Source organism: Schistocerca piceifrons, chromosome 2, assembly GCF_021461385.2.
Source record: "Schistocerca piceifrons isolate TAMUIC-IGC-003096 chromosome 2, iqSchPice1.1, whole genome shotgun sequence".
NCBI lineage: Eukaryota > Metazoa > Arthropoda > Insecta > Orthoptera > Acrididae > Schistocerca > Schistocerca piceifrons.
The window spans coordinates 1,033,565,166-1,033,584,890 of record NC_060139.1 but is presented as its reverse complement, the minus strand read 5'-3'; the positions used below and the strand labels follow the sequence as shown (position 1 = coordinate 1,033,584,890).

General features: G+C 41.6%; 1 protein-coding gene across 1 annotated transcript in view; it reads right to left on the bottom strand.

Annotated features, from left to right (window-relative positions):
- The window catches only part of LOC124777200 (dehydrogenase/reductase SDR family member 11-like), a 128,053-nt gene that overhangs the window by 5,934 nt on the left and 102,394 nt on the right, over positions 1-19,725 (bottom strand). The window contains exon 5 of the mRNA XM_047252515.1: positions 11,683-11,826. Coding sequence (XP_047108471.1) covers positions 11,683-11,826 — 144 coding nt within the window. The remainder of the gene's footprint in view (positions 1-11,682; positions 11,827-19,725) is intronic.

The following is a 19,725-nucleotide window of genomic DNA, read 5'->3' as shown; positions in this document are numbered from 1 at the left end:
ATCTGCAACCTGGGACAGATCTGGCTCCATCAAATAAGTTCATCATTATTTATCTAAGCACTTTAATTCTCTATGTAAGAACTAATGTTCACGTAAATGGAGCTTACTATTCTGAAATTTAGTCTTTCACTCTATTATCCACAGCCATTGTTCTCCTCTTCATTAGACATTATTTCATTACCCTGTAAATTATTGCACACCGCTTTTGAAGCCAGCAAGAAAATTTTTCGCTATACCAATTCATGTGTGTCTGGAATGTCTTCTTCCTTATCATAATACTTTTATATACTAGTTTTCACATGTGGTTGTGCTCACATAGCAGTATTTTTGTTATGATGATTGAAGGTGAGTAAGTAATCTACTGTAGTTTCGATAGCATCATCTTCCCTCATGTGTATGCCTGTTAGGGTAAGCACAGCTAATGATGTGCACCCCATACTCTCTCCTACCAAGCTGTCTCAATGCACATGCACTGGCATGCACAGCGTCGCTGCCAAGCTGTGTGTATTGAGGGCCATTGGCAGCAGGATGCATTGTAGTACTGATATAGTTATACATTATACAGTGTGTACATTATGCCTTAAAGTATGTGGGAGTATGGATTACACACATTGCAGATTGCATAAGCATTGCACTCATTACTTTGAATCCTACCACGCAGCACATATCAACCAATAAATGCATGTTCAAAAATACGGGGAAGAACAAAAGTTAGACAGAAATGGCTTTTTCAAAGAGTAAATATTTTCCCCTAAACCACGTAATATTCTTTAAATCAGTAAGTATCTGGTACTAAACAGTATGTAAAGCATCCTACATGCATCCACATGGTTGAAGCTAGCTCCATACCAGATTTGGTAAAATCGGTTAGTCGTGAAAATGGAACAGAGTTACGTTCGCATTTATAATATTAGCATGGAGAAAACTTTAATATATGTTTTTTGAATGAGTCGATTTCGACGAAATACAACCTACATGGTGTCCCAAGCTATACTTAAGTTATCTGTGAAGCTGCTTGGTCGGTTGGTTTGGGGGAGGGGAGCAAACAGCGAGGTCATCGGTCCCATCGGATCGGGGAAGGATGGGGAAGGAAATCGGCCTCCCCTTTCAAAGGAGCAATCCCGGCATTTGCCCGAAGCGATTTAGGGAAATCACGGAAAACCTAAATCAGGATGGCCGGACGCGGGTTTGAACGGTCGTCCTCTCGCATGCGAGTACAGTGTGCTAACCACTGCGCCACCTCGCCCGGTGCCGCAAGAATGAGATCAGCGTGTTCAAACTGACAAACAAAGAGATACGAAAATTTTAAATCAAGATATCTTTTTTTCGATATCAGATTTTGATTAAATCAATTCCATACGATGTGTCAAGCTACAGTCAAGTTTGTAACTGCGAAAACTACATGAAAATTCATCTACGGTTTTAGATAAAACTTTAAATCATTATTTCTTTTTTTTCATGATTACATTTTGATGAAGTGAAGCTTTATATGCAAAAACTCCATGAAAATTCATCTAGTTGTTTTGGAGAAGCGTGTTCAAACAGACAGACACGACAATTTTACAAATTTATTGTTAGCATAGATTGCAGGAAATGAAGTCTGTACACGTTTAAGAGAGCACTGGCATCAAAGTTCTGATTAGTAAATACTGCATCCCCTTTGTTGAAAGTTCATTTTGTACCTAACCTCTAGAGCATTTAGTTCAAATGCCAATAAAAAGAAGTGTTAGGCTGCTTATACCACTGATTATATTTTCTAGTGTAGCACTTTGAATGTATAACCTAACAGTTCATGTTAAAGACGTTGTGTGTGTGTGTAAAATAAAACTGTGATATGTGAATAAACATTGCATTTTCATGTTGCTGAAATATGTTTGCAGACATTTTAGACTTGGAAAGGACACTGTGACAGTTGACAAGCACCATATCAGTAGTTAGATGTGGAAAACAAGTAATCTGAGGGTCCGCTGTGCCTATAAGTATGGTATAACAGTCTAACTGTGAATGTTCACATCTGTTGGCGATGACAAGCATAACGAGGATAAAGCGGCAGCTGATTCCTGTTTTTTTTTTTTTTTTTTTTTTTTTTTTTTTTTTTTTTTTTTTTTTGCACTTTGAAGTTTTGCAGATTAGTAGTTAAAGTGTATCTCATCATTGTAATTTGTTAATTACGTTTCATAAGTGTGTGTTCGTTTCTATTTACGGAGAGTATGTTTTTTAATCAATCTCATATCCGATAGCGAATGCTACAGTATTCAAAGAAATTTACAAATCTGAGATGAAAATCACTGATGAGATGGTACAATATTTCACATAAACGACTTTTTGTAGTAAGGAATGAAAATAGACTGGGCAATATTTCTTTTTGAAGTGATGCCATTTTACGCAATTCAGGCGCAGTTCAAGTATTTTTTAAGTGTGTTTGCATGTGGGTGTGTGCAAGTAATTAAGAGGCTAGTATCTTTGAACATGGAGCAAATTCATGTAAAGCTTATGCAACATATTTTAAGGTACTATGTATCTTCAAACATGGCTTTCATAAAAGAGAAGCTTGTGTAATGTTTCAGTTACTTTCTGATTGGCTGCCTCATTTTAATACCCACTGTTATACTACACGGTGATTGGCTGCCTCACTTCAGTACCACGATGTGATCTGATGAACAGTTGGAGAGGTGAAGGGAAAAGGGGAAGCGACAGATGGGTGGGGGAGTGGGGAGGTGGAGGGGTACAAAACATAAGTTGCACACCATCTTCCATTTCTTAAATTTCCTACCACCGTCATGTAATATTTTTGAATTACCGATCACCACCATATTGGATTTTTCGGTGACTGCAGCGCCGAGTAGCGGCGGAAGATTGAACAGTATGCTGTATAGTACAATGCTATATCGCTGCAAAAAAGAGTATTTTCAGTGTTTTTTGATACACTCTGTACGACATTAGAAAGATTTTTATCTATTCAGAAAATAAATGTATAACATACGTCAGAATTTAAAAAAATATTAATACCAATTGTCCATTAAGTACTAAACTTTGGAAAAACAACTGGCTAGAGCTTTGACTGTATCATACTATGTTTCGTTATGTTATGCTTGTACTTCAACCAGACTATGGAGTTTTGTTGGTGTCACACCACTGACTTGTTCGACCCTGACCTGAAAATCCATTATACCTTATTTTTCGGTGTCCACACTATTATTTGGTGCACCGCTCGTTCTGTCGCTCTAATGGATGCGACAGACCAGATTTTTAATAAATTGAGTGCCACATATTCAACGTAGCATATACTCAATCCTCTGTTGCGATTTATTGTATTTTGTGACATCCTTATTTCGACTGACTACTTAATGGTGCCCCCCATGAACCATGGACCTTGCTGTTGGTGGGGCGGCTTGTGTGCCTCAACGATACAGACAGCTGTACCGTAGGTGCAACCACAACGGAGGGGTATCTGTTCAGAGGCCAGACAAACGTGTGGTTCCTGAAGAGGGGCAGCAGCCTTTGCAGTAGTTGCAGGGGCAACAGTCTGGATGATTGACTGATCTGGCCTTGTGACACTAACCAAAACAGCCTCGCTGTTTTGGTGCTGCGAACGGCTGAAAGCAAGGGGAAACTACGACCGTAATTTTTTACCGAGGGCATGCAGCTTTACTGTATGATTAAATGATGATGGCGTCGTATTGGGTAAAATATTCCTGAGGTAAAATAGTCCCCCATTCGGATCTCAGGGCAGGGACTACTCAAGAGGACGTCGTTATCAGGAGAAAGAAAACTGGCGTTCTACGGATCGGAGCGTGGAATATCAGATCCCTTCATCGGGTAGGTGGGTTAGAAAATGTAATAAGGGAAATGGCTAGGTTAAAGTTAGATATAATAGGAATTAGTGAACTTCGGTGGCAGGAGGAACAAGACTTTTGGTCAGGTGAATACAGGGTTATAAATACAAAATCAAATAGGGGTAATGCCGGGGTAGGTTTAATAATGAATAAAAAAAATAGGAGTACGGTAAGCTACTACAAACAGCATAGTGAACGCATTATTGTGGTCAAGATAGACACGAAGTCCACACCTACTACAGTAGTACATGTTTATATGCCAACTAGCTCTGCAGATGATGAAGAAATTGATGAAAAATATGATGAGATAAAAGAAATTATTCAGGTAGTAAGGGAGACGAAAATTTAATAGTCATGGGTGACTGGAATTCGAGAGTAGTAAAAGGGAGAGAAGGAAATGTCGTAGGTGAATATGGATTGGGGGTAAGAAATGAAAGAGGAAGCCACCTGGTAGAATTTTGCACAGAGCACAACTTAATCATAGCTAACACTTGGCTCAAGAATCATAAAAGAAGGCTGTGTACATGGAAGAAGCCTGGAGATACTGACAGGTTTCAGATAGATTATATAATGGTAAGACAGAGATTTAGGAACCAGGTTTTAAATTGTAAGACATTCTCAGGGGCAGATGTGGACTCTGACCACAATCTATTGGTTATGAACTGTAGATTAAAACTGAAGAAACTGCAAAAAGTTGGGAATTTAAGGAGATGGGACCTGGATAAACTGAAAGAACCAGTGGTTGTACAGAGTTTCAGGGAGAGCATAAGGGAACAACTGACGGGAATGGGGAAAAGAAACACAGTAGAAGAAGAATAGTGAAGGCAGCAGAGGATCAAGTAGGTAAAAAGACGAGGGCTAGTAGAAATCCTTGGGTGACAGAAGAAATATTGAATTTAGTTGATGAAAGGAGAAATAAAAAAGGCAGTAAATGAAGAAGGCAAAAAGGAATACAAACGTCTCAAAAATGAGATAGACAGGAAGTGCAAAATGGCTAAGCAGGGATGGCTAGAGGACAAATGTAAGGATGTAGAGGCTTATCTCACTAGGGGTAAGATAGATACTGCCTACAGGAAACTGAAAGGTACATTTGGAGAAAAGAGAACCACTTGTATGAATATCAAAAGCTCAGATGGGAACCCAGTTCTAAGCAAAGAAGGGAAAGCAGAAACGTGGAAGGAGTATATAGTGGATCTATACAAGGGCGATGCAATTGCGGACAATATTATGGAAATGGAAGAGGATGTAGATGAAGATGAAATGGGAGATATGATACTGCGTGAAGAGTTTGACAGAGCACTGAAAGACCTGAGCCGAAACAAGGCCCTGGGAGTAGACAACATTCCATTAGAATTACTGACAGCCTTGGGAGTGCCAATCCTGACAAAACTTTACCATCTGGTGAGTAAGATGTATGAGGCAAAATACCCTCAGACTTCAAAAAGAATATAATAATACCATTCCAAAATAAAGCAGGTGTTGACAGATGTGAAAATTACCGAACTATGAGTTTAATAAGTCACAGCTGCAAAATACTAACGCGAATTCTTTACAGACGAATGGAAAAACTGGTAGAAGCCGACCTTGGGGAAGATCAGTTTGGATTCCGTAGAAATGTTGGCACACGTGAGGCAATACTGACCCTACGACGTATCTTAGAAGAAAGATTAAGGAAAGGAAAACTTACGTTTCGAGAATTTGTAGACTTAGAGAAAGCTTTTGACAATGTTGACTGGAATACTCTCTTCCAAATTCTAAAGGTGGCAGGGGTAAAATACGGGGAGCGAAAGGCTATTTACAATAGGTACAGAAAGCAAATGGCAGTTGTAAGTGTCGAGGGATATGAAAGGGAAGCAGTAGTTGGGGCGTGGGACAGGGTTGTAGCCTCTTCCCGATGCTGTTCAATCTGTATATTGAGCAGGCAGTAAAGGAAACAAAATTTATGGTTTGCATTAGGTATTAAAATCCATGGAGAAGAAATAAAAACTTCGAGGTTCGACGATGACATTTAAACATCAATAAAAGCAAAACGAGGGTATTGGAATGTAGTCGAATTAAGTCGGATGATGCTGAGGGAATTAGATTACTTAAAGTAGTAAAGGAGTTCTGCTATTTGGGGAGCAAAATAACTGATGATGGTGGAAGTAGAGAGGATATAAAATGTAGACTGGCAATGGCAAGGAAAGCGTTTCTGAAGAAGAGAAATTTGTTAACATCGAGTATAGATTTAAGTGTCAGGAAGTCGTTTCTGAAAGTATTTGTATGGAGTGTAGCTATATATGGAAGTGAAACATGGACGATAAATAGTATGGACTAGAAGAGAATAGAAGCTTTCGAAATGTGGTGCTACAGAAGAATGCTGAAGATTAGATGGGTAGATCACATAACTAATGAGGAGGTATTGAGTCGAATTGGGGAGAAGAGGAGTTTGTGGCACAACTTGACTAGAAGAAGGGATCGGTTGGTAGGACATGTTCTGAGGCATCAAGGGATCACCAATTTAGTATTGGAGTTCGGTGTGGAGGGTAAAAATCGTAGAGGGAGACCAAGAGATGAATACACTAACCAGATTCAGAAGAATGTAGGTTGCAGTAGGTACTGGGAGACGAAGAAGCTTGCACAGGATAGAGTAGCATGGAGAGCTGCATCAAACCAGTCTCAGGACTGAAGACCACAACAACAACAACAACAACAACAACAACAACTGAATGGTGCTGTCCTAGAAACGAGGGGTGAGTCCGATGATGCTGGTCTCATCGTATTTAATTTCACGATTATCCGTGGCGGCCATCCCATCCATTGGAGTAGACAGAATGTGCGTTTCACGATATACCACTGGGGACTCAAAAAAAAAAAAAAAAAAGGAGAATCAAAATGATTAGCCTGTGCCAGTCACTGAACTTGACTATACACAGTGGCGCGACAGGGACGATACTTCTCTCTGGTTTAAGTCCAGGCAGCGAGTTACATAACAGATCAAGACACCTGAAGAATACGACTGGTCGGTCGTCACTTAAAGAAAAACCGGTGCACCACGAAGGAGTTATCCGAATGGGACGGAAATTGGTAGGTCTGATCTACATGTACAGATATACAGACAAACAAATGATTACAACTTCAGAAAAACTGGATGATTTATTTAAGAGACGTCAATAACGCGTTTGTCGACCTCTGGCCCTTACGCAAGCAGTTACTCGCCTTGACGCTTGACATTGATTGATCCAGTTGTTGGATGGTCTCCTGAGAGACATCGCGTCGAATTCTGTCCGGCTGTCACGTTAGATCGTCAAAATCGAGCGCTGATTGGAGGGCCCTGCCAATAATGCTCCAAACGTTCTCAACTGGGGACAGATCCGGTGACCTTGTTGGTCAAATTAGGATTTTGCAAGCACGAAGACAGGCAGTAGAAATTCTCCTCGGGTTTGGGCGGGCGTTATCTTACCGAAATGTAAGCCCAGGATGGCTTGCCATGAAGGGCAACAAAACGGGACGTAGAATAATGTCGATGTACCGCTGTGCTGTAAGAGTGTCGCTAATGACAGCCAAAGGGGTCCCGCTATGAAAAGAAATGGCACCGCAGATCTTTAGTCCTGGCTGTCGGGTCGACAACCATTTTGGTATCCCAACAGTGTCCAGGGCGGCTCCAGACACTTCTTCTCTGGTCATCGGGACTCAGTTCGAAGTGGGACTCATCACTGAAGACTGTTCTACTCCAGTCACTGAGATGCAGCCATTCGGATTTTCCTTTGTGGTGCGTCGTTTTCTTCTTTTTTTTCTGTCTTAGAGTGTATCATGCAGAAAACTCGGCTAAACATCAGAGAGCACACCAGCGATACTGGCACCTGTTTGTGATGAGTTACATTTAGGCTCAATAGAATATGGAAGTCATACAGTTATAAGTGGTGGAGACTTCAATGTACCCTCGATTTGTTGGCGAAAATACCTGTGGTAGACTGAAAACACCTTCCGAAATTGTACTAAATGCTTTCTCTGAGAATTACTTTGAACAATTAGTTCGTGAGCCCACACGAATTGTAAATGGTTGCGAAAACACACTTGACCTTTTAGTCACAAATAATCTTGATCTAATAGAGAGCGTCATGACAGATACAGGGATTAGTGAACACAAGGTCATTGTAGCGAGGCTCAAAATCACATCCACAAACCCATTAAAAATAAACGCAAAATATATCTATTTAAAACAGCAGATAAAAATTCGCTTGATGCCTTCCTGAGAGAGAGTCTTCATTCGTTCCAAGCTAATTATGTAAGTGTAGACCAGATATGGCTCAAAATCAAAGATACAGTATCGACAGTATAAATAGATTCATACCGCATAAGTTAATAAGAGACGGGACTGATCCACCATGGTACACAAAAAAAGTCAGAACACTGTTGCAGAAGCAACGAAAAAAGCATGCCAAATTCAGAGGAACGCAAAATCCCCAAGACAGGCTAAGTTACACGGAAGCTCGAAATTTAGTGCGGACGTCAATGCGAGATGCTTTTAATAGGTTCCACAATGAAACATAGTCTCAAAATATGGTAGAAAACCCAAAGAGATTCTGGTCGTATGTAAAGTACACCAGTGGCAAAAAACAATAACATCACTGCGCGATAGCGATGAAAATGTTACCGATGATGGTGCCACTAAAGCGGAGTTACTAAATACAGTTTTCCATAATTCCTTCACGAAAGAAGACGAAATAAATATTTCAGAATTCGAAACCAGAACATCTGTTAGCATCAGTGACAGAAAAGTAGATATCTTAGGTGCTGAGAAACAGCTCAAATCACTTAAGAAGGCAAGTCGTCCGGTCCAGATGGCATACCAGTCAGGTTCCTTTCAGAGTACGCAGACACAATAGCGTCTTTCTTAGCAGTCATATACAACCGCTCACTTGACGAAAGGTCTATTCCTAAAGAGTAAAAAGTAGCACAGGTCACACCCATATTCAAGAAAGGAAATAGGAGTAACCCATTGAATTACAGACCTATATAACTGACCTCAATTTGCATTAGCATTTTGGAGCATATACTGCACTAATCGCCTTGAAGAAAATGACTAATTGATACATAACCAACACGGATTCAGAAAATGTCGTTCTCGTGCAACACAGCTAGCTCTTTAGATCTTTAGTCCTGGCTGTCGGGTCGACAACCATTTTGGTATCCCAACAGTGTCCAGGGCGGCTCCAGACACTTCTTCTCTGGTCATCGGGACTCAGTTCGAAGTGGGACTCATCACTGAAGACTGTTCTACTCCAGTCACTGAGATGCAGCCATTCGGATTTTCCTTTGTGGTGCGTCGTTTTCTTCTTTTTTTTCTGTCTTAGAGTGTATCATGCAGAAAACTCGGCTAAACATCAGAGAGCACACCAGCGATACTGGCACCTGTTTGTGATGAGTTACATTTAGGCTCAATAGAATATGGAAGTCATACAGTTATAAGTGGTGGAGACTTCAATGTACCCTCGATTTGTTGGCGAAAATACCTGTGGTAGACTGAAAACACCTTCCGAAATTGTACTAAATGCTTTCTCTGAGAATTACTTTGAACAATTAGTTCGTGAGCCCACACGAATTGTAAATGGTTGCGAAAACACACTTGACCTTTTAGTCACAAATAATCTTGATCTAATAGAGAGCGTCATGACGGATACAGGGATTAGTGAACACAAGGTCATTGTAGCGAGGCTCAAAATCACATCCACAAACCCATTAAAAATAAACGCAAAATATATCTATTTAAAACAGCAGATAAAAATTCGCTTGATGCCTTCCTGAGAGAGAGTCTCCATTCGTTCCAAGCTAATTATGTAAGTGTAGACCAGATATGGCTCAAAATCAAAGATACAGTATCGACAGTATAAATAGATTCATACCGCATAAGTTAATAAGAGACGGGACTGATCCACCATGGTACACAAAAAAAGTCAGAACACTGTTGCAGAAGCAACGAAAAAAGCATGCCAAATTCAGAGGAACGCAAAATCCCCAAGACAGGCTAAGTTACACGGAAGCTCGAAATTTAGTGCGGACGTCAATGCGAGATGCTTTTAATAGGTTCCACAATGAAACATAGGCTCAAAATATGGTAGAAAACCCAAAGAGATTCTGGTCGTATGTAAAGTACACCAGTGGCAAAAAACAATAACATCACTGCGCGATAGCGATGAAAATGTTACCGATGATGGTGCCACTAAAGCGGAGTTACTAAATACAGTTTTCCATAATTCCTTCACGAAAGAAGACGAAATAAATATTTCAGAATTCGAAACCAGAACATCTGTTAGCATCAGTGACATAAAAGTAGATATCTTAGGTGCTGAGAAACAGCTCAAATCACTTAAGAAGGCAAGTCGATCGGTCCAGATGGCATACCAGTCAGGTTCCTTTCAAAGTATGCAGACACAATAGCGTCTTTCTTAGCAGTCATATACAACCGCTCACTTGACGAAAGGTCTGTTCCTAAAGAGTAAAAAGTAGCACAGGTCACACCCATATTCAAGAAAGGAAATAGGAGTAACCCATTGAATTACAGACCTATATAACTGACCTCAATTTGCAGTAGCATTTTGGAGCATATACTGCACTAATCGCCTTGAAGAAAATGACTAATTGATACATAACCAACACGGATGCAGAAAGTATCGTTCTCGTGCAACACAGCTAGCTCTTTATTCCCATGAAGTAATGAGTGCTGTAGACAAGGGATCTCAGATGGATTCCATATTCCTAGATTTCCAGAAGGCTTTTGATACCGTTCCTCACAACCGACTATTAATCAAATTGCGTACATATGGAGTGTCGTCTCAGTTGTGTGACTGGATTCGTGATTTCCTCTCAGAGCGGTCACAGTTCGTAGTGATAGACGGTAAATCATTGAGTAGAACAGAAGTGATATCTGGCGTTCCGCAAGGTAGTGTCATAGGCCCTCTGCTGTTCCTGATTTACGTAAATGATGTAGGTGATATTCTGAGCAGCCCCCTTAGATTGTTTGCAGATGACGCTGTAATTTACAGTCTAGTAAAATCGTCTGACGATCAATTCCAATTACAAAATGATGTAAAGAAAATTTCTGTATGGTGCGAAAAGTGGCAATTGGCACTAAACAGAGGAAAGTGCGTGGTCATCCACATGGGTACTAAAAGAAATCCGATAAATTTTGGGTATACGATAAATCGCACAAATCTATGGGCTGTCAATTCGGCTAAATACCTAGGAATTACAATTACGAGCAACTTAAATTGGAAGGACCACATAGATAATACTGTGGGGAAGGCGAAACAAAGACTGCGCTTTGTTGGCAGAACACTTAGAAGATGCGGCAAACCCAATAAAGAGACAGCCTACATTACACTTGTCCGTCCTCTGCTGGAATATTGCTGCGCGGTGTGGGAACCTTACCAGATAGGATTGACGGAGGGAATCGAAAAAGTGCAAAGAAGGGCAGCTCGTTTCGTGTTATCGCGCAATAGGGGTGAGCGTGTCACTGATATGATACGCGAGTTGGGGTGGCAGTCACTGAAACAAAGGCGGTTTTCTTTGCGCCGACATATATTTACGAAATTTCAATCACCAACTTTCTCTTCCGTATGCGAAAGTATTTTGTTGACACCCACCTACGTAGGGAGAAATGATCATCATAATAAAATAAGAGAAATTAGAGCTCGAACGGAAAGATTTAGGTGTTCCTTTTTCCCACATGCCATTCGAGTATGGAATGGTAGAGAAGTAGTATGAAAATGATTCGATGAACGCTCTGCCAGGCACTTAAGTGTGAATTGCAGAGTAACCATGTAGATGTTGATGTGGAGGCCCTATAAGCCCACTGGCGACTTACCATCACGTGCGGCTCCTGAGACAGCATGTACAACACCGCCTGTGCCACGTCATCTGGCTGAAGACAAGGGGAATCCCACAAGGCTTGGTTATCTTCACTCACGTTCTTCATGATCTCCGTCTTCACCAGCGCTGGGGATACTTCCTGAAACAAACGTTTACCACTGTGTAAGAGCACCTCGCGTTCGTTTTAAAATACATAAGCGTAATTACCAGGGCTGTATTTAGGATCCATAGACACGGAGGTTTAACCTGTGGTGCAAGCCCTGTAAGTGCAGTACTCGTAGTAGCTAACTCGCAAATGTGGAATTTTACCGGAGCTTTGAAGTTAAAATCCTATAACTCAGTATTTAATGTTTATTACATAAAGCGATCAGAAACAGTCTGAAAAGCTTGTAAGGATGCTGCGGGGTGTTGTACTGAGAAATAGCTGTTAAGAAAAAAATTCGATGCGTTGCACCGTTCCCAAGTTAATTAGCACTGAAGTTACCCAGCCATGTCGTAGGCGTGCAAAATCAAATGGCCCGCCAGATACTATTAGTGTCGGTTGTCCTCCGGTTTTCGGTGATTTTCCTACATTGCTTCAAGCAAATGCTGGGATGATTCCTTTGAAAGCGACCGGCCTATTTCCCTTCCCATCCTTCCCTAATCCGATGAGACCGGTGACCTCTCTGTTTGGTCTCTTCCCCCAGATCAACCAGTCCTCTCTAGCTGACCGGTTCGTAGGTCCCATCGTTACCTCTAGATGTCACTCTGACGCTAATTAAATACGAACAGATAGCAATAGACACATTACTACTGCAAACAACTTATACATACAAACTATCATCATGATTCAGTCTACGTATAAATGAAAACCGTATCAAAGTCTCTACAGTAGTTCCTACGATACTCCGTCACATGTAGACAGAAAACTGCGGCATGGGCTTTAACATATAATGTTTATAGAATGTATAACATTTTAGTACATGGTTTATCATTTAATGAACTGCTGATAACGAAATTTTAGAGCATTGAAATCGTTAAGGTATTCCACAGGATTTAATAACATCAATACAAACTAGATCTTCCTTTTTTTGGGTCATGTCTTCTGACTGGTTTGATGAGGCCCAGCACGAATTCCTCTCCTGTGCCAACCTTTTCACCTCAGATTAGCACTTGCATCCTACGTCCTTTATTATTTGCTGGATGTCTTCCAATCGCTGACTTCCTATACAGTTTTTTCCTTCTACAGCTCCCTCGAGTACCATGGAATCATTCCCTCATGTCTTAACAGATGTCCTATCATCCTGTTCCTTCTCCTTATCAGTGTTTTCCACATATTTCTCTCCTCTCCGATTCTGCATAAAACCATCTCATTCGTTACCTTAACAGTCCACCTACTTTTCAACATTCGTCTGTAGCACCACATCTCAAAAGCTTCGATTCTCTTCTGTTCCGGTTTTCACACAGTCCTTCAATACCATGCAATGCTGTACTCCAGACGTACATTCTCAAAAACTTCTTCCTCATATTAAGGCCGATATTTGATATTAGTAGACTTGTCTGGGTCAGGAATGCCCTTTTTGCCACTGCTAGTCTCCTTTTTATGTCCTCCTTGCTACGTCCGTCACTCGTTATTTTACTGCCTAGGTAGCAGAATTTCTTAATTTCATCTACTTCGAGACCATCGATCCTGATGTTAAGTTTCTCGCTGCTCTCATTTCTACTACTTCTCATACTTTCGTCTTTCTTCGATTTACTCTCCATCCATACTCTGTAACCATTAGACTGTTCATTCCATTCAGCAGATCAGGTAATTCTTCTTCGCTTTCACTCAGGATAGCAATGTCATCAGCGAATCATATCCCTGATATGCTTTCACCTTCAATTTTAATTCCATTCCTCAACTTTTCTTTTATTTCCATCATTGCTTCCTCGATGAACAAACTGAACAGTAGGGGCGAAACATTACATCCTTGTCTTACACCTTTTTAATACGAGTACTTCGTTCTTGGTCGTCCACTCTTATTATTCACTCTTGGCTGTTGTGCATATTGTATATGACCGGTCTCTCCCTATAGCTTACCCCCATATTTCTCAGAATTCCGAACATCTTGCACCATTTTACGTTGTCAAACGCTTTTCCCAGGTTGACAAATCCTATAAACATGTCTTGATTTTTCTTTAGTCTTGCTTCCATTATTAACCGCAACGTCAGAATTGCCTCACTAATGCCTTTACCTTTTCTGAAGCCAAACTGACCGTCATCTACCGCATCCTCAATTTCCTTTTCCATTCTTCTGTATATTATTCTTGTCAGTAACTTGGGTACAGGAGCTGGTAAGCTAATTGTGCGGTAATTCTCGCACTTGTCAGCTCTTGCCGTCTTCGGAATTGTGTGTATTGTGTTTTTCCGAAAGTCAGATGGTATGTCGCCAGACTCATACATTCCAGACACCAACGTGAATAGTCGTTTTGTTGCCACTTCCCGCTACGATTTTAGAAATTGTAATGGAATGTCATCTATCATTTCTGCCTTATTTGACCTTAAGTTCTCCAAAGCTCTTTTAAATTCTGATTCTAATACCGGGTCCCCTATCTCTTCTAAATTGACTCCTGATTCTTCTTGTAGCACATCAGACAAATCTTGTCCTCATAGAGCCTTTCAATGTATTCTTTTCACATATCCGCTCTCTCGTCCAACAGTGGAATTACCATTGCACTCTTAATGATAGCACCTTTTGTTTTTAATGTCACCGAAGGTTGTTTTGACTTTCTTGTATGCTGAGTCTGTCCTACCGACAATCATTTCTATTCCGATTCCTTCACATTCTCCATGCAGCCATTTCGTCTTAGCTCCCCTGCACTTACTATTTATTTCATTCCTCAGCGACTTGTATTTCTGTATTCCTGAGCCTCGCAGAACATTTTGTACTTCCTCCTTTCGTCGATCAATTGAAATATTTCTTCTGTTACTCATGGTTTATTCGCAGTTACCTTCTTTGTACCTATGTTTTCTTTCCCAACTTATGTTATCGCCCTTTTTAGGGATGTCCATTCCTATTCAACTGTGCTGCCTACTGAGATATTCCTTATTTCTGTATCTATAGTCTTAGAGAACGTCAAGCGTGTCTCGTCATTCCTTAGTGCTTCCGTATCCCACTTCTTTGCGTATTGATTCTTCCTGACTAATGTCTTAAAGTTCAGCCTACTCTTCATCACTAATGTGCTGTGATCTGAGTCTATAACAGCTCCTGGGTACGTCTTACAATCCAGTATCCGATTTCGGAATCTCTGTCTGACCATGGTGTAATGTAACTGAAATCTTCCCTTATCACCTGGCGTTTTCCAAGTATACCTCCGTCTCTTGTGATTCCCGAGCAGAGTATTCGCTATTACTAGCTTAAGTTTAGTACAGAACTCAATTAACCTTTCTCCTCTCTCATTTTTCGTCCCAAGCCCATATTCTCCTGTAACCTTTTCTGCTACTCCTTCCCCTACAACTGCATTCCAGTCTCCCGTGACAGATTTTCATCTCCCTTTACATTGTGTATTACCCTTTCAATACCCTCATACACTTTCCTTATCTCTTCATCTTCAGCTCGCAACGTCGGCATGTATACATGGACTATCGCTGTCGGTGTTGGTTTGCTGTCGATTCTGATAAGAATGACCCTATCACTGAACTGTTCACAGTAACACACTCTCTGCCCTACCTTCCTATTCATAACGAATCCTACTCCCGTTATACCATTTTCTGCTGCTGTTGATATTACCCTATACTCATCTGACCAGAAATCCTTGTCTTCTTTCCATATCACTTCACTGGCACCTACTGTATCTAGATGGAGCCATTACATTTACCTTTACATATTTTCTGTCTTCCCTAGAACGTTCCATTGCCTTCTGCATCCTAATGCCACTGATCTTTGTTGGTTCTTCCGCCTTCAGGGGCAATTTCCCACCCCTACGACAAGAGAGTGCTCTGAACCTCTGTCTGTTCCTCAGCCCTCTTTGAGAAGGCCGTTGGCAGAATGAGGATGACTTCTTATGCCGGACGTCTTCGGCCGCCAATGCAAAACGGGTAGTAACTAAAACTTACACATTATTTCGTCTTGCCCTAAACTTTACTTAATTATGTACAAAACAATAAAATTCCACAAAAAGGTTACTTCTTTTATCAGACAAGTATTGCAGTGTTATTATTATTATTATTCCCCTGTTTAAGCAATAATGTTCCAGGGGTTGGCACCTGTTTAACTCTGGAACGCCGACACAGTGAATCCACAATTCAGAGATATAAAACCACCTGCGGTTTTTTATTTGAATTAAGGGAAGGTCGCGTCATCAAATTGATGTAGGATATCTCGAATGAAAATTTCTGTAAACCCTCGTTGGCAGTTTGTGAAAGCCTCTTCGCTGCTGCTGTGGAGGCCAAGTTGCCACTGTTGTTACGATACGCCGAGTTTGTGAGTTCGTGAAACGGCTTCTGTTGTAGTACACCGCTAAGACAATTTCCACCTGCAACTACTACACAGGTATGCCCCAGAGTGAGGTAATAGGAAAGGAGAATGAAGGTTCTACAACACTCCAAACAAATTAGTAGCAGAGACACAGAAATGACTTAAAAAGGTTTACTTATCTTTGTGACTTGTTGAATAATGAAGTCTGCAACCTGCGTAAAATACTACACAAAAATGGCCCTCAATGGCTGAGTTAAATAATCGTTGGTAAACAACTCACACATAGCAAATGCAATTTACAACTGTCTGTTCACTTCTAAGAGTTCACTAACCGATATTCCCTGACTAAGTCAGCCCTGGACGATAACCTATAACCAAGTGGAACAGAGCTGCTCTTATATCTTTCGAGTAGGCTTCTGTCCATTGTCGTCCGGTAATTGGTGTATTGTACTCGGCCGGAAATTGGCCGAGGCGAAGTCGATATCTTCATCCTCAGCGCCGCCCGTGGTGCTGGTCGAACTCGTGCAAGTGACGAGTCTCTAGGCACTGACACCAGCTCCCATCTTTGTGCCCGTGTTGCTTTTGCCCTGGATGTGACTTGTTCGGACGGCACAGCAAAACTAATCATTAAAACGAACGTCAATTTATTGAGTCACTTTAATTCGATTCACCTATCTAGTGTTGAAAAAAAAACAGCGTAATTTTTCAATGAATAAAAATCACTGTGTATGAAGTACAATGATGAATCCCGATTATGCAAGGAAATTAATTAAAAACTGTCTTCGGCATTAATATCTGAAAGCAGAAGGCACCTGAGAGGTATTTGAATGGCTGTTAACTTCTTGGTCAAACTACTTATCAAACCATGGGCATTTGACAAAGGCAGCAATACTGGCTAAGCTCGATACACGAGCTTCGTAATACAAACTCTGAACCAAATAGCACCAATAAAGTTTGAAAAGCACTTACGAGTTGAGAGCAGCGCAGACTACAAGGAGCGCAAACGCTATTCGTGACAGAGCAACAAGAAATGCCAGGCTAGACCGAACATCACTCGTAACCTCGGCGGAAAAGACGTCGCTCTGCGATGCTAGACAGGCTCGCCCAGCTAGCTGGCTGCTCCCCGACCCCTCTCCAACTCAGCTCCCTCTGCTATCACACACAGAGAGAGCCAATCCCCGGATTTGCCACCGTGACAGGCATGAATGTCTTTTTCCTCACTACTGTGCTGGGGAATCCTTCGTAAATTTTCCAGTTTGCGGCTGTTGTATTTCCGTAGACTAACCAGAAGTTGGCAAACGACGGAACTCTCTTTCCATATTGGCTGTACGTTTATGTCGCTCGTTTCCCACACTGTGTACGAAAATATGGCGGCTTCCCCTCTGCTATGCTTCCAGGAAGTCCCCATCTGCGTTTCTCACAGTCTTCAGGAGCCACGCAAGAAACAGCTCAACACGCAGCAGAAAGATCCCTATTACTATCACTAGCCAGAGAATAGCCTTCCCAGACGGCTGTCTCAAGCGTCTTACGCTGCTCTTGCGAAAAATTCTGGGAACATCTCGAGTCGTCGCTATTCAACCACACGAAGCCTCTGGCGTGTGGGTGGCCACGCGCCTCTTGTCTCACCAGCAGAACAAGAATTCTGGTTTTTGCGAACACAGAATTTCTCCTACACCTGCCCAGTCCTCCTCTCAGAAAGTCCCGGTCAATGTACTCGTAACACATAACGCAATTACTGAAGGTCGCATACTAACATGTGACTAATCAGTATAGTCACAATGTTCAGTTAGTTCACAACTGTGATGGTGCCTTCAGTTTCTACCGTAAGTATCAGGCGGCCCAGGCGAATGTCCCTCACAGCATAATACTGCCCCCACCAACCTGCGTCTGTTGCATAGTGCATGTTTCGAACAGAAGTTCGTCTGGATGACAAGAAACGTGATTGATCCGACCAGAAGAAACTCTGTATGGGCCCAAAGACCAACTCGATGATGCCAGTCCAACTGTAATGGTAACTGATGAGATCAGTGCGTCAACAAGGCAACCAGAAGTGTCATCTGCTGTGGAGCCCATGTTCAACCATGTGTGCTGAACGGTTTGCGCCAAAACACTTGTGCTTGTATCAGTATTGTACGAGGACGTGCTGAAAAGTAATGCTTCCGATTTTTTTATGTGATAACTCAAAACATTTTAAATAACACAAACCTTATTAACATTCTACAACTTTATTCTTCATGTCTGCATATTTATTTTTGAACATAGTCACCATAGCCACGACCAGTTTCTTAGCGGCACAGTCACTGTGTAATGTCTGACTTCGTTGACAGAACCACAACCTCGCCTCTGCTTGCATCTCTTTATGTTTTACGAACATGAAAATCTGATAAGGCCAAGTGGGTCTGGATGGAGGGCGGTTGATGACAGTGAATCCAAGGTGCCGGATTGTTGCAGACGTCATAGCGCTCGTCTGTGGTCTGACATTGTCAATCTGAACGAGAGAGTATTCTATGTATGTACAAAATCTTCAAATTGATGCTTTCAATTTTCTAAGGGCCTCGCAGTACCTTGCAGAATTTATGGTAGTGCCTTTGGGCATGAATTCGAAATACATCACACTTTGACCATCCAAGAACATTGTGAGAATGATTTTGTTTGCTGATGGCACCGTCTTGAACTTTTCTGGAGCCGGTGATCCCTTGTGCGGGAACTACATTGATGCTCTCTTGTTTTTGAGGTCAAACAAGTGAATAAACACGTCACCTATCACAGTTGTGTTAAGAACCCATCACTCTCGCTCTCAAAACGCGAAAGAAATTGTTGACATACGTCCAAAATCCTCCATTTGATGTCTCGAGATAGCATGTGAGGCACCAAGGGTGCAAAAAGTTTTCTGTGTTGCGGTTCTGCCAGTGATGACCTGTACACGCTCTCGTAATACGCCACACTTACCTGAGAACTGTGTCTGTGCTACCTGACGATTTTCTCTGACGAGTTCATCAACCAGATTTCGGCGAGCCACCTCAGCTTCAGTACGCTGTCGTCCACAACGAGCTCTGTTACACACGTTGAGGTTATCACCACTGTTTCCTTCATTACGAGCACGAACAACCCAAAGTCACATATTACTGACGTTAACACAATCATCACCGTACACAGCTCTCATTCTCCTATGGAGGCACGTTTTCTGCGGTTAGAAACGCGATTACAATATACTGTTTCTCACGTAGCGGCTTATTTAGGTTACCACAACCGCCATATTAGACGCTACAATGCGGAGCCCTCTAGTGGCAGAGGGAGGTAACTTGCGTCAGCGAGCGGGAAAGTGGACTGAGTGATATGCAAGACATGTAATACCTGAACTGTTATTAAGGACAGAATAAAATTTCAGAGACATTGCTCTTCAGCACATCCTTGTACTTTGTGTGATTCAAGGATTCTGACACAGATCGCTGCCCTTTCCTGGTTTACAGAGGAGTCGAGCTTCCGACCTCTATGTTATGTTATGAGGTGTGGACGTTCAACACATTGTCACCTACTGGTCGTTTCATCGTCCTTCAGCCACTTTTCGTAGATGTTCACAATAGTACTACACAAGCAGC